At 36.7% G+C, this 16,235-nt stretch overlaps 1 protein-coding gene across 1 annotated transcript; it reads right to left on the bottom strand.

Moving 5' to 3' along the window:
• Nucleotides 1-9,575: 9,575 nt before the first annotated feature.
• LOC106394289 (transcription factor HHO3) lies at nt 9,576-11,434 on the bottom strand. Its single transcript, XM_013834870.3, has 5 exons — nt 10,940-11,434; nt 10,609-10,853; nt 10,254-10,524; nt 10,089-10,165; nt 9,576-9,940 (listed from the first exon to the last, which is right to left on the bottom strand). The coding sequence occupies exons 1-5, from the start codon at nt 11,079-11,081 to the stop codon at nt 9,683-9,685; spliced, it is 993 nt and encodes a 330-aa protein (XP_013690324.1). The 5' UTR covers nt 11,082-11,434; the 3' UTR covers nt 9,576-9,682.
• Nucleotides 11,435-16,235: the final 4,801 nt, after the last annotated feature.

The raw sequence follows: 16,235 nt of genomic DNA, 5'->3' as shown, positions 1-16,235 counted from the left end.
GTGATGAAACAGAGAAAATATGGTTATAGAGTAGAAGAAACACTAATACAAAACTTTTACATGTTTTGAGGTTCATAAATAGAGTCAAAATCTTGAATGTAAGAGATGGTTCAAGAAGGAGTTCAGTTAGTCCCATCAAGAACCTGTTTGAACCATCAATTGACAGGCATGGTTATTAAAGGCATACATATATGAATGATATGTACCAAAAAAAATCAGAAACGTAAGTTTTTAAAACCAAATATAGTGCCTATGCCAAAGAAAAAACCTGTTTATCAAACTCTTGTTATAGTCGATACAGAAACCCTCAAAGGGTTGTGGCATTAGAGACCCTGCAACGTGAAATGAAAACAACACATACTTCTTAATTCAGAAACATAGGAAAAGCCATCCAAAAAAAGTGTGATTAGAACATAAACATGAAAAAGGTAAAAGGTGATAAGTATTTGAAAGGTCTGGCACAAAATAAAACTCTACTAATGCATTTCTGAAACACCCATTTCGATTCTGATTGACTGGTTCAAAAGCAATGCGTGGATAATGGAGCCATGTGGATGCGTGATATATGTTAGGTTACATAAATTGGCGACTAACAAATTTAAGGGTTTGAGAAGATTAGGTCATACCTATTCGTCGATCAGAACCAGCTGAAGGCGAATTAGCATCCCTACTTTAGCGGGATTATGGGCTTCTCAAAACTGAATCGACTTGACCGGCGGCAACTTTGTAGAAGTAAACCGTCAGAGATCGACGATTTGGAGCGTTTTAGGACCATCATTGCGGTGGTTCAAGGATTCGGAGAAATAGTGAGCAATGGAGAGAAGGAATCAACTTAGTTTTGAGTATACTCTAAACTGGAGAAGATGAAGAACAAAAGTAAACGATCTAGATTGGATCGTGATTAATTCAGAGAAAAAAACAATAATTTGCAGGGAGTGGAAGCGCCGGAGTCGATTACACGTTAAAGTCTCGAAAATAATGACCCAATGACAGAAACTTACGTGACCTGTCATATTAAAACTTTCTCATTGGTCGATTTAATTGTCCTACTTGGACACACTCTCTACTCCTCGTATAACCCTTTTATTATAGTATAGATAATGTTTTTAAAGAATAAATTAAATTAATTTCTTGAATGTTGTATAGTTATACTTTGAACAACTTCCGGATTGACACATCTCTCGCTTTTTCTTGTAGCACAAGCCAGATACTCAGGAATGTATTCATTCGAGCCAATAAACCATGATACATTAACTACGCTCTTCCATATACTAGGGGTATAGCCTCCGCGTAAGCGCGGAGCCGGATAAATTATTGATCGTTGTGTAGTTTTGTGTACGGAATTTTTTCGTTTATTTTTTTCCACTTTTGTTTTTCCGTGTTGTATATAATGGTGATGAACATAACATTTGGAAATGTTTGTTCAAAAAAAAAAAAAGAACATAACATTTGGAAGTCACACAGTTTGATTAAGTTGATATAAGAATGACCGGTGAATTCATATGCATTATTTTCGTAATGATTTGATCGACTATTAGCGTTATTAGCGCTTTCATGTTCAAAAGATAAAGTTTATGAAGTTGTTTAGTATTTACTTAAGTAGTTGTTAGCATATAAAACAAATAGTGTAAGGAACAAAATATAAAATTTGAATTCAAAAAATTAAACAATTTATCGAACAATAAATTAAATTATTTTCTTATTTTACCTAAATTAATTTCAAAAATATAGAATTGTAATAAACTATTTTTTTAAAAAAATTAATAACTCAAGAAAAATTTATAAAATTGTACGGTTGGAAAAATATTTATTTTTAGAGTTTTACTCGATTTTGTTTAAAATAGTTTATGGTGGACAAAAAAATGTCAAAAATAGGTAAACCAAAAAAATACACCACTGACAAATCTTGTATGAGTTAGACGTTTCATTAATAATCCAAAATAGAAATAAAATCTTCAAACAGAGAAAACATGCAAGGGAAAAAATATCCAAAGTTTAGGATGGAAAACAAAGATAATAACAGTTTTTAAAAATGCATAGAAAAGACGTTGACGGGCTGATAGGAATATAATAGATATTTCCAATCACTCACGGCAGCGCTTACAGTTGTTCTGAGCGTCTGAAATCTCTGGAGGATCTGCTGCAGCACATTCCTCATCGACCTTGTCTCCCAAAACCAGACGGGCCCGATGATGCTGCCAATCCTACGTCACCTTCACTGCTTGAAAGAATGTTCTCACTGGGCTCCTGAAATACATGAACGTGATGACAAGTAAAATTAGACAACCTTGTCATGGTTCTCTATGATGGTATCTTCAGTGATGGTGGAGATAGTGAAGGTACGGTGATTGCTATTAATGGCTTCCATCAATCTGAGAGCTCTCCATGTTTTGGGCTGGATCTTGGCAAGTAGCTATGAATACATCAAACACTATGTTGTTGGCATGTGATTTGAATCGACCTAGAGAGCATGCAACAACATAGACGGTGAAGTTCTTGAGTATATTGAGCTCCACCAAGCCAGACACACTCGTTTTCCACACCTTGTTCCCTATCTCCCTTCTAATTATTGTTGTGTCCCTCGATGCAGTTCACCGCAACAGGTTTGTTAATGTCGGAGAAAAAGTTATCTGACCAATAAATTTCAAGTTTTTAAGTCTCAAGATGACACTAAGCTAAAAGGCATTGTTTTAAAATCAAACCAATAGCATACAAAAGGAACTCACCAGAGATTCCGATCACATCCATGTCAGGGGAATCATCGCTGAGGAACTCAATAACATAATGCACACCTTTGGTTACCATGGCCATCCCCATTGCACCACACCGGTGTTACAACTGAACCATACATCCATTTTTTCCCTGCCAATGTACAGTGAACAGTTTGTAGCCTCGTAAAATCTAATTGACATGCATCCACAAAATCATTATTTCATCAGCAAAAGTTTCAATCTTGAGTCGAAACACACCACAAACATAAAAAAATTTACATCTTGGTGGTACCTGTTGAAAATGACAGCCGACGTTTCGAAGTGATCTGAATTCTCCTAGGAAGGCTTAAGTTCCATAGCACGTTGGCACGACAAAAACCGGACAATAGGCGCTCTAGTTGTACCGTCCTTCAGCTCCGCCTGAGACGTACCCAGCCTTGCAGCCTCTGTTAGTCCTAGCAACCAAATAACTTTCCGTTATAGCCCATCAGAACAGAGTTTACATCATATTAGTTAATCGGACAACTTCAAAGCGATCAATCAACTTTCACGATCGACCCCCTATCGTAGCGATGGATGGTAGTGATTCACACGAACTGGGATAGAACCGTGGATCTCGGAATACTGCCCAGAGAAACATACGCTTAAAGTATTAAAACTGATAGCTTGAATATTGATTAAACAAATATGGTATATAGTATTCCATAGAAAGTCAAATTGTCAATACCTTTTCCTGGGTACTATGTTCTAGGTGGAGAAACGTGGCGGGGACAACGACCGATTAAGCAACAACAACATTGGAGGCTGACATCTTCGAAGGTTGGCTAAAAGCTGCGACAGTTCAATTTAGGAGTAATTTAATAAGAGATATGAGTCTCAAGATTTGTTTGAGGAATTATATATACTGAGACGGATCGTTTCAGAGGTGAAACGGTACCATAACTGATCGTTGGAGATATAGAGAGGTGAAGATGAAAAGTTTCAGATTTTTTTTTTGATAAGCTAAAAGGGCAACGCTTCGGTTTATCGGTGGAGACAGAGTACTATAAAAATCTTAGATACATACAAAAGAGATTTAGCCCACTTATAAGTTTTATTGGGCCAGAATGCGGATTTTACTAAATAGGTTTCGATGATCAAAGTTACACGTGAGTATTGAAACATTACAGTTATGTATGGGATCCACTATAAGAAATCCTTCATAAATATATATTAGTTTCGGTAATCAATGTACAAAGTATCTTTTAGTTAAGTGGTATAAATGTTGGTGTTTAAATCACACTAACCCGGGTTCGAGCCACTCAATGTAGATTCTCAGGCAAGTAAGCAATATATACTCTTACATCATCATTCATCAATATAAGATGATTCGGCGGTGCTTTCTTTGATCCGCTTTAACGAATCAAAATTCATCACAGCATATAAGACCTTCGTCGGCTCATGTGATAATTTCAAAATCGATAAATCTACTCACCCATATAGAGATATGATCAAAGGATTCAAAACAAGCACCTAATTTTATCTAGTAAACCCCTAATTATATATAAGATTGAGTGAAGGAAGCACCTAATAATGTGTACCGCTTTGAAGCAAGGAATTGAGCTCGTTTCCATCCATTCTAGTTAGAACCAAATCTACCACAGTTTGTATCGATCTCACTCAACCATAACTCCGTTGCGATCTTTGAGAGAGACGTGAAAGCTGTGAAATTGGAACACTATAATCAAAGAGAAGAAGACAAAATTTACATAAACCTAGTTTGTTAAAATAGAGAACAACCTTTTTCAAAACTTTAGATCCAGAGATCGAAATCAGATAACAAAGCGAATCCATTAAACTCGATCAACCATTAACAAACAATCCTAATGTGGGTGGATTTGGTCAGGGGGATGCGGAAATAGTACTTCAAGATCCATTACGTGTCCAAGGCCTTTTGTTCTTCTTAGGATCTGTTGTTTTGGCACAAATTTTTGTGGTTCTTAAAAAGAAACAGTTTGAGAAGGTTCAATTATCCGAAATGAATTTTTAGATCTGTCTAACCTATGGCCACTTTCAAATACATTTTCTCTTTGATTATTTCCCTAATATTTATTTTGCTTTTTTCTTTGGGACAATATATATTAAGTTGGATCTCTGAACTGATTTTTTGGGTGTGAGACATTGCACTACAAGAAAACATCGGTATTCTGACGGACATTCCGACGGAAAATGAAATCCTCGGAATTTCCCGAGGAATTTTGGGTTTCCTCTGAATTTCCTCGGAATATACCGACGGAATTCCGAGGAAATATCAATCCGTCGGAATATTCCGAGGAAAAATGTGTTCCTCGGAAAAGACCGATGAATTCCGAGGAAATAGTATAAGGATTTTACAAAATTCCGAGGAAATTCTGACGAACTAGTGATCGATCGATGCGTTTTTGGACAGAATCCCATCGATCGATCACATTGTTACGCTTTGGTCCATCTGAGTGATCGATCGATGCGTTTTTGGACATAAATCCATCGATCGATCCGTATATAAAAAAACATTCGAGATTTTGAAACCCCAAACACTAGTTCCTCGGAATTTCCTCGGAATATTCCGAGGAAATTCCGAGGAACACTTGATATCCTCGATCGATCGATGGGATAATCTCATCGATCGATCACATTGTTACGCTTTGGTCCATCTGAGTGATCGATCGATGCGTTTTTGGACATAAATCCATCGATCGATCCGTTTATAAAAAAACATTCGAGATTTTGAAACCCCAAACACTAATTCCTCGGAATTTCCTCGGAATATTCCGAGGAAATTCTGAGGAACACTTGATATCCTCGATCGATCGATGGGATAATCTCATCGATCGATCACATTGTTACGCTTTGGTCCATCTTAGTGATCGATCGATGTGTTTTTGGACATAAATCCATCGATCGATCCGTTTATAAAAAAACATTCGAGATTTTGAAACCCCAAACACTAGTTCCTCGGAATTTCCTCGGAATATTCCTCGGAATATTCCGAGGAACACTTGATATCCTCGATCGATCGATGGGATAATCTCATCGATCGATCACATTGTTACGCTTTGGTCCATCTTAGTGATCGATCGATGCGTTTTTGGACATATATCCATCGATCGATCCGTTTAAAAAAATTGACGTTTTGAAACCCCAAACACTAGTTCCTCGGAATTTCCTCGGAATATTTCGACGGAATTCCGAGAAAGAAAAGGGTTTCCTCGGAATTCCCTCGGAATATTCCGAGGAAATTCCGAGGAAATAGGGTTTTTAAACCGAAAACAACGTTTTGCGGTTTGAATAACACCTATATAACCCTTATTAAGTGTCTTACGTTCATTATGAAGTCAAAAATTTGTTCCTTACCCTATAATAAACACTTTTCCGATTGTATGAACGAAATCCCCACAACATAAGAGAAACACTTATACACTTTAATGAACGGTAAAGGGAATACTTATAATTCGTTTTGAAATTTGTTATTTCATGGTTTATGCTCATCTATACAATGAATCCTCAATGGTATGCATTACAATTGTATAAGAAATGAAATACGGCAAAAAAAAATTGATGTTTTGAAACCCCAAACACTAGTTCCTCGGTATTTCCTCGAAATATTCCGAGGAAATTCCGAGGAACAATATAAATTAATAGAAATACATGCACAGGATATTCTTTTTCCTCGAATTAATGAAAATATTCCGAGGAAATTCCGACGGATATTTAAGTGGCCGTCGGAATTTCCTCGGAATATTTTCATTTAACCGGGCAAACAAGCCGCCAAATATTTCGCGAAAATTGAAATTGAAAATACTGAGGGAATTCCGACGGAAAATATCCGTCGGACCCAAGGTTTTATAAACTCGAAACGCATCTTCTTCCCCATTTCTCTCTTCTTCCTCTCCGGCGATCTCTCTCTCCTTCCGGCGTTCTCCACCTTCTCTCGCGACGATCTCTCCGGCGAATCCTTTCCATTCTCTTACAAATCATGTAAGGACCATATCTCACTCTCCTAGGTCCTATTTGTTAGGTCTTTAAGTAGATTTGATGATTTTAGAAGGTTTTTGATAGATTTTTGTTAGGGTGATTGGGTAGGATTGTGATTTGTTGTGTAATAGGTTTAGAATTGTGATTTGGTTGTGTTGAATTGATTTAGAACTTTTTTTTATAAATTGTTCATTATTTTTATATTTACAAAACGTTTTTTCTATATAAATTCGATTTTACAAAACGTTTTTTGTATATAAATTCAATTTTTGGATTTATAAAAGATGATTTCATATTTATAAAAATATTTATATTTATTAAAACTAATTTTGTATTTATAAAACATTTTTTTGATTTATAAACACTATTTTTTTATTTTTGTATTTATAAAAACTATTTTTAAATATACAAACCGTTCTTTGTATATAAATTCGTTTTTTGGATTTATAAAAGATGATTTCATATTTTGAAATTAATTTTGTATTTATAAAATATTTTTTTTGATTTATAAACACTATTTTATTATTTTTTGTATTTATAAAAACTATTTTGTATTTATAAAAAGATGATTTCATATCTATAAAAATATTTATATTTATAAAACTAATTTTGTATTTATAAAACATTTTTTGATTTATAAACTCTATTTTATTATTTTTTGTATTTATAAAAAGATGATTTCATATTTATTAAAACTAATTTTGTTTTTATAAAACATTCTTTTTATTTATAAAAACTATTTTATTATTTTTTGTATTTTAAATATGTTTTCTATTTCAATTTTAATTTTACATTTTCGAATTTCAATTTAAAAAAATAAATTTATATTTTTTTTTAAATTTTGGAAATATTCTGAGGAAGTTTATCCCTCGGAATATTCCGATTACATCTTCCTCGGAATATTCTGAGGAATTTTCGACGAACTTGTGGTCCTCGGAAATTCTGAGGAAATAGGGTTTCCTCGGAATTCCGTCGGAAATTTCCGAGGGATTTCCGAGGAAAGATGAATTTCCGAGGAGTTATTTCCGAGGACTTTTTTCGTCGGTATGTCGTCGGAATAGCGTTATTCCGACGACATACCGACGATTTTTTCCCTCAGTATGCCGCTGTTTTCTTTGTAGTTTGTAACTAAAAAACTGAACTTAAGTAACCAAACCCATGTCTATGACAGAAACAGTGTAATTAATTAAGTAAAACATGACTGGAATCTTAAGCCAAAGATCGTTGGATGAGTGCACTAACGTAATTTAGAATCCATTGACTTTCCCTAGTGAGCATAAGATACCAAAAACCTTATGGAATCAATGAAAGTGGGTGGTATTATTCTTTGTCACGATTTGTTTGGGTTATTTGGGGAAAGGCTGACAATCTTGTCTACATTTCCCGCTATCAAGCAAACCAAGAAAGGACTCACTTTAAATCCAAAAGTATATAATATCTTTTAGGAACTTGATGGGTAGTAGTTGAATTTGATGTAAAGGGAGGGCCACTTGGCCTTTAGGAGGGGCAAGGGTCATTAGTTAGATGGGTGTTTAATGCAACTTCAAGATATCTGATTCCATTGATTTGCCTCCTGATTACATGGATCATTGTCTTCTTAACTTTGCATTTCTGAAAAAAATATTCATTTTGGTACCACCACAAGGTAAACCTTAAAAAACTAAAAAACCTGTGTAATATGGAACATAGTGATGTAATGTAATGTTATGAATGGTAAGTATGACTAAAAATAAATCATGTTTTTAATATGAACATATTGCATGGTATTTGCTATTAATGGAAAATCTTCTTTTTTTTGTTTTAGAAATAAAAGTGATAAATAATACTCTCCTTCTGTTTCCGAAAGCAAGATTTTCTAAAGTGTTCACGATTATTAAGAATTCAATAAATGTTTATAATTTAATTTTTTTTTTACTTTATTATACATTTTCCGATAACTTTTCACCAATGAAATTTAATCAATTCAAATATTTTCATTTAATGTTTTTTAAAAGTATAAAAAAATACTTTAATCGTATAGAAAATCTATTTTTGTGGAATAATTAAAAAATCTAAAACATCTTACTTTTGGGAACGGAGTGAGTATTTTATTAGGTAAAACAAGAGATTCGGTGTTTAATTTCATGATTCGCTTTCAAGGGTGATACCAGTAACTTTTTGTTTTGTTTTCTTTCACAAGAAGATAACTTGAAATGGTAGAGAATATCTAAACTTCGAAAAACAAATGGCAGGGAATATACTTTGGACAGCACCAACATCATTTCTTAAAGCTTGTGCGTTTCGTAAACTGTAAAGGATCCTTTTTCTCGTGATTATATTTAATCAGTTGCAAGAAGAATGCCAAACAAAATATATGCTTCTTTTTCAATATACCAGAATATTCGGCCACCAGGAACCTCTAATTGAATACTACAAACCAAAAATCGAATTTTGTAAATTTCTAGCATACAACCCCAAGTTATTTACTTATTGATTATTTGTGCATTAAGAATCTAGGTAGGTCATGTTATTATTGTTTTAATAATCACCGCCTTATGCTTTTCCTCTTAAATGTCTTAAATGGTCGTATGGTCAATTATTTTTTATGAACAAAATGAATGATTCACGCTTTGTTACGTCGAAAACCATTATATAAAGGCCATATAATAATATAGTAACACTTACCAACATTGACCAAAAAGTCTCAAAGACTTTGTACGCAATTCTCCACTCCATGTTTTACATTTGAACCTATAGCATTTTTATGTTCTAAGATTTTCTTTCTTTGGCAACTTATGTTTTTACATTTAATCTGATGTTGATGTGTTTTAAAGTTTACTTATTATCATTTGCTTGACATACATCTAGAAATTTATTCACGAATCAAAACACTATTATAAACTCAAAATTCTTATTCTAGAGTTTATTCAAAACTTAAAACATTGAAGGAATTTTCTTGGTTTACAAAAGAAATGAATTTCCGTATGAGGTTAAACTAATCATGACAGAGGAAGAAGGTGTGAGGGGTGTGTAGAAGAAGATGCTGTAGGCGGTTTGCAACGTTGGATGCTTCTTGGTTCGGACGGTGAAGAACGTGGTGGCGGTTGTACTGCCACAGGAGCGTAAACTCTGTTATTCACTCCATCTTTTGACGGCACCCAAATGCCTTCAACAACAATTAACTGCTGTTGTTGTGGACTTTCGCAGCCGTTGGTCAATGTCGGAGTAGCTGGTCTTCTTGTGTGCAATCTATATTTCTGTAAAAGAAAAATTAACGGATTCAATAAACCATGCATGATTATTGAGATTCGAGGTTATTAATTTTCATATCAGATCTTGATTATTAACTAAACGGCTCAGCATCAAAACTATTATGGTTAACGTAAAATAATTATTATAATATACCTGTAAGTGGCTTTTAACTTCGTCATTGGTTAGACCATCGACTTGCATGAGATCTCTAATCTGCTTAGGCGTAGCAGCTACACATTTGGCAAAAATTACATTAAACAAACCGGCGGTTTAATTAAATATTATACTGTAAAATAAAAAGATTTTAATCTTAATTACCATGTGATCCTCCAAGCCGCTGAAGCGCGTGAAGGAATCTCCGGTGTAATTCCGACGACCAGCAACGCCTTTGCTTCCGATGCATCTGTAATTGTTTCTGCTGCTCCATCTCTTTTTTATTTCCGCCTGTTTCCGCCGTTGAACTCGACGCCTTCGGCGTTGGAGTGATTGCTTTCAACGGTTGAGAATAGGCGAGCTTTCCTTTTTGAAACGGCTGAAACGCACCGCAGTTTTCGTTTACCTCCGCCGCCACCACCGTTGTTGTCTGGTCCTATTGTGATTCAAACATTACACACAATCAAGTTTCAGGTTCTTGAGAAAAGTTTGAAACTACCAAATGGTTTGACTAATTTACCTCTATGGGCTGAGGATCAGGAGACTGGTTCCATAATTGAAGCCATTCAGATTTCTTCTTATCAACGTTATTTTCAGCTTCATCGTCTTTAACACGTTCACAAGATTTGATCGGCACAAACTCCTCAGACAAGGCAATGCAACCGTCTCTGCCTTCAAATTCACTTGTAGTCCGCTCTGAACCTTCTGATTGAATGTGTTCTGACCTGGAAAATTCGGATAACTCCTTCCAGTACGACTCGATCGCTTTTATAAGTAAACAAACAACAATTTAGAAACCCGAGAAAATAATAGAAGATCTGAAATATATATGTTATATGTATAAGTATTACCTTGTGTAACAAGCGATAAACATAGGGGAAGCTCACGCTTGAAAACTTGGATCTTCTTTTGTTCTTCTTCAAGTGCTTCTATGTATTCTTCACATCTCTTCTTTTTCAAGGTATAGTCCATGTTGTCTCCTTTCTTAGCCATAGTCGTACAGAGATCTTAGACAGTAACTTCGATTATCAGACCAGTTTGGATTAGAGACCATAAATCAAAGAGAGATGAAAAGAGGAAGACGCCTGAAAGAGAAGAGTCTTTTGATCTAAATAGAGAAGAGAAGGGAAAAAATAAACTTGTTGTTCAAGTTGGAAACTTTAAGAGGAGAGAGATTAGAATTGATGTGTGAAAACATTAGGGTTCGAGGTCAGGCCGTCGCGTACCTAAACGGAATCTTTTTTATTTTCAAAAGCGTTTTCTTAATATTTGCGATTTTTAAGATAAAAATAATAAAATCGTAAATATGCGAAGATGATGGGTTGACCAAAAAAATGCGAAGATGATGGGTTTTGTTTATAGAAGAGAATATTCGGGTATTATGGGGATTCATTCTTGTCACAATGACGTTAGCATTCATGTGAGTCGTGACGTTGAGATAAGAACGACGACTCATTAGAGCAACAACATTGGTGGGACTTGAAACAAAGTCCTTAGAGTTGTTTAGTAATATTTTTAGCTTAGGACATTTTTTCGGGACTTTAGTGAAATTTGAGAATATTGGTGGGACTTTTAATTGTTCCTTAGGTTTTTTTTTTTTTTTTTTTTTAAAGTAGTTAAAAATATTTGATAAAACTTATCACCAATTTGAATTGAAGTTTGGGGAACTAGCTCACCAGTTTTTCTTTTAGAACTAGCAATGGGATTAGCATTGTTGAGGTTCATCCACTTCTGTTCATACCTCAAGAGACACCACGCATGCTCTAGATTGAACTTGCTGTTGTGATTCGCGTAAAAGATAGCATGAGCCTCCTTAAGAACATCGTTGTCATTCTGTCCTGAACTGATATGTCTTTCTGCTGCCCCATAAGCGGCACAGAACTTGTTCACTACATCATTTATTTTGTGCCACCTCTGCTTGCAATGGAGGTGCTCTCTTGCTTCACCACCCCCTCTAACATGAGGACTTGCTGCGACATATTCTCCTACTCGTTTCCAAAACGTCCCAAGCTTTTGATCATTTCCCACCACCGCATCCTTAGATGTGTTAAGCCACCCACTAATAAGAACCTCGTCATCGGCAGGAGTCCACTTCCTTCTCTCCTTACGGTCCGCTGGTGTGTCTGGTGTGTCTTCACGTTGACTTCCTGCGTCGGTTTGTTGTGAACTGAATGGAGGAAAACTTTCATAAGGAAAGTCTTGACTGTTAAGCAGTCACATATAACTGGATGACTGATTATAGGGATTCATATCGATTAGAAGAGGATGAGAGGTTAAGAAGAGACACCGGAAAAAAAGAAGAGAATGGAGAGAAATAAGAAGATGGAGTGGAACGGAAGAAGACGATGGAGATATAAGAAGTAATTACCAAACCATAAACTCTGATGAGAAGTAATGACCCAACCATAAACATTTACATCATCTTCTCAGTCTACGTTTTTTCATTTCAAAAGTAATGACCGAACCATAGAGTACAAGTTATTACACAACCACAAACCTATAACAAGTCATTAAAAATCAGTCTACATTTCGCAGTTCAGAAGCTATATGTACAAAAGTCCATCACAAGAAATCATGACACCCTAAAGCAACCATAAGCATTCAATCAGAAAAAATTACAAATACAATTTAATCATTCACATCATCTTTCCGATCAGAATTAATGACCCAACCATTTAGTACAAGTTTACACAACCACAACCTATCAACTCATTAAATATCAGTCTACATTTCGCAAGTCACAAGCTCTTTCTACTAATTCTATCACAAGGAATCAAGATAACCCTAAAGCTACCGTATAAGACACAAAAGAATTCATCACTGTAGTCCCTAAAGCTACCATCATCAGCGGCTTTAAATCATTCACAAATAACATTTATTTTAGAAAATATTACTCAAAGGAATTCACAAATAAGCCGGATGTTGAATAAATTTGAAGCATACAATCAAAAACAAAATTACCAAGCTAAAGGGAACACGAAGAATCACAAACACACACCATCGTCAAAACTCAACCTAGTTAAAACTCAAACTGAATCCTAGAATTCTCAAGTCAGTTCCGAGTTCGATTGGATTGCTAAACGGAAGACAAAGAAGAAACACTAACCTGCTTTTGAGTTCGACTGGATTGCCGGACGGAGGAAAGGAGATATCGTCGTTGATTTAGCGGATAGATAGAGAATTGGGAGAGCCGCCGGATGATTTCTCCTTCGAACTCGTCTTTCCCCTACAAACACGAAGCATGCAATGAGAGATTGACTTTCAAATCTTAAAAACGGCTTCGAATCGGCGGAGATCCTTCGGATTACACAATGGAGAAGTGTCGATTGACCGAATATATATCAGCGTTTCGATTCGCCGGAGATATATCGATTTCGTCGAAATCGCCGTCGAGAGGAAGAGAGAGACGGAAACCAGAGACACCACGCGAGAAAAAAATGATTTTACCCTACCTCTTCGCTTTACCTACCACACCATGACACGTGCTCCTTAAGGACGATGTCGAAAACTTCTTAATTAGCCTACATCCCTCTTCTTTTTCGTTATTATTGATTTATTTTAAATCAATTTTACACTAAGGACGTATGTAAGATACGCCGATAATGTTGTTCTTAGTCATTCATCACTTTTTATTTTGAATAAATCTCTCACCATTTTTAATAGAAAAACTGGATTTATAAAAACAAAACGAGGGTAGAAGAATATACTGATTCTGTTACGTTGGCCATTATGTTTCACACACAAACTGGGTGATCAAATTTCCAGTTTTGTTTTCTTTTTCAATTTTATAGAAAAAATCTCGAGTATAATTAAGCACATAAAAATTTTAAAGCAACTAAAATATTGTATGGGGGACCACGGAAAAAAGCAATTAAGCACAATTATACAGAAACTAAATGCATCTTTACTGATTTTTATTAATTAACAAGATATTTATTACTAAGAATAGTTTACATTTTCAACGCGAAGAAAAACAGCAAAAAAAAACTAAATTTATTTTATTTTCATATAAGGTTGGAGGAATATTCTATGCGAGTAGGGAAGGAGAAACGCACCAAATGGAAAAAAGAATCTTCTTGGAAGCCGCGTTTCCTCTTCTGACTTTTCACGCTATCGAAGAACCACATGCATACAAACCTTACACCAAAGCGCGTGCACATTCAACACAGTGAATCACCATATCATACTGGGAGACTGGGAGTTATCCAATTAACTCACTCCTAAAGACAAAAAGTTTATTTTACAATCGAGAAACATAGGGCCAAGCGGCCCGTGCCCAATTTTCCAGGCTCAACTAGGCCCGGGCATTTTACCCGGACCCGAAGACCTGAACCGTAATCGACCCGAAAATATAGGTTCGGGTTCGGGTCCGGATCCATGCTAAGTACCTATTGGGTCTTTTTTTTTTGGACCCGCGGGTCTCGGTTCGGGTCCGGATCCTACCCGAGACCCGTTCGGGTACCCGAAGTACCCGCAAATAATTGTATATACTAGGTATATTTGGGTGATTGGGTATATTTTTGGTATTTTGGATTTTTTTTAAAGTTTCGGGTTTGGATTTTCGGGTATAATTATAGGTTTTTGGTGAAATTTTAGATTTTTAGAAAATATAATTCGGGTAAAATTCGGGTATGTTTTGGGTTTTCGGATCTGATTTTGGATAAATATTTGGGTATTTTTACGGTTCTTCGAGTATTTTTAGAGTTTTCGGGTCCAGTTCGGGTATTTCGGGTCTATTTCGGGTCCTAAATACCCGAACCGACCCGGATCCGAAATATGTTGGACCCGAATGTGACCCTCAGGTGAGGTACCGATAAGCGTGAGCTAGCATGTGGGTTGCGATAAGCCCATCATAACAAAGGGAGCTGAAAGCCGAGCTGACGACTGGACCTGGGAGACATCATAGCAGAGGTCACGACAGAAAGTGAACTAACACCTTAAGAGACTCGGTCAAGAGGAGCCTAAAGCGAGTTCCGTAATTGAAGCCGAATATCTCGGAGAACAGTTGAAGGGTTGCCAACGAAACCTAGACTATATAAAGACGGAGAAGATAAAAGACAAGCCATCTCTTTTCCATATATCAACTTTTGTACTAGATTAAAAGCATTACGTATTCTTTAGTAATCATCTCAAGATACATTCCTTTGTATTCATCATCTTTCAACTCATCAATAAAATCATATTCATTCTTCAAGTTTATTTACGGGATTCAGCCCACGATTCTCATTCATCTCTCTTGACCTAACCTAAATCTAAGAAGTGAAACCTTGTCTCTCACAATTGGCGCCGTCTGTGGGGACAAATAATCGAATCCCTTTCTCTAAAGCTTAAAGGATGAATCCATTAGACGGAACGAATCCATCTAACCCCGATCAATCGAACCAGAGCAATAGCTCACCGAATCGCACTGCTCCGGGGGCAAATAACCCGAGAGCCTCCGGAGGGACCAACTCTGGGTCCTCAGCCCTCAATAACCCATCGCATCAATCCGCTCCGAACCAAACGGAAGATCAGCTTTCTGAGATCCGTCGGATGATGCTCCAGTTAGTGGACAAAGCTCAAGAGACCGAGCGAACGGTGCAACAGTTAGCCGAACGGCAGCAACAGTTCGAAGAGATAACCAGATCTCAATCCGCAACGACCCAACCGTCCGTCCACCAGGGAAGAGGAGTCACTTTCCATGAACGGTTAGCTGACCCTTCCTTCCCTAGAGAGCGCCTGAACTTCTCCCCTGATAGCCCAGGTGCAGAAGGGCAGGAACCTGCTTTCCAAACGCCTCGCGCTAGGACAGCTCCTGCGTTTACCCCTCCTATCACCAGCACCATGGGGAGCAATGTAGCTACAACTAGCTCCATGCCTGATCGAAACACCGGTGGGAGCACCCGTTTGCCTCCACCGCCACCTCCTTCCGGGTCTGGAGCAGGAACCAACATACCGTCCGGGGCCAGAACATCAGCTTCAGTGTTTCAAGCTAGGGTTTCAACCCCAAGCACAGACGAATACCAAAGGACGGATGCTGATCCTGCAGCTCTCCGCACTAACCTCGCTCGGAGCCTAAGGACCAATGAGCGACCTATTTCGCCAGCTAGCTGGGAAGACGACCGAGCTCGGTCTCACCAGGAACCTGCTCGCCGAGTATCTGATAAT

The sequence above is a fragment of the Brassica napus genome, chromosome C7 (assembly GCF_020379485.1).
Source record: "Brassica napus cultivar Da-Ae chromosome C7, Da-Ae, whole genome shotgun sequence".
Taxonomy (NCBI): domain Eukaryota; kingdom Viridiplantae; phylum Streptophyta; class Magnoliopsida; order Brassicales; family Brassicaceae; genus Brassica; species Brassica napus.
This window is presented reverse-complemented; position numbering and strand designations above follow the sequence as displayed.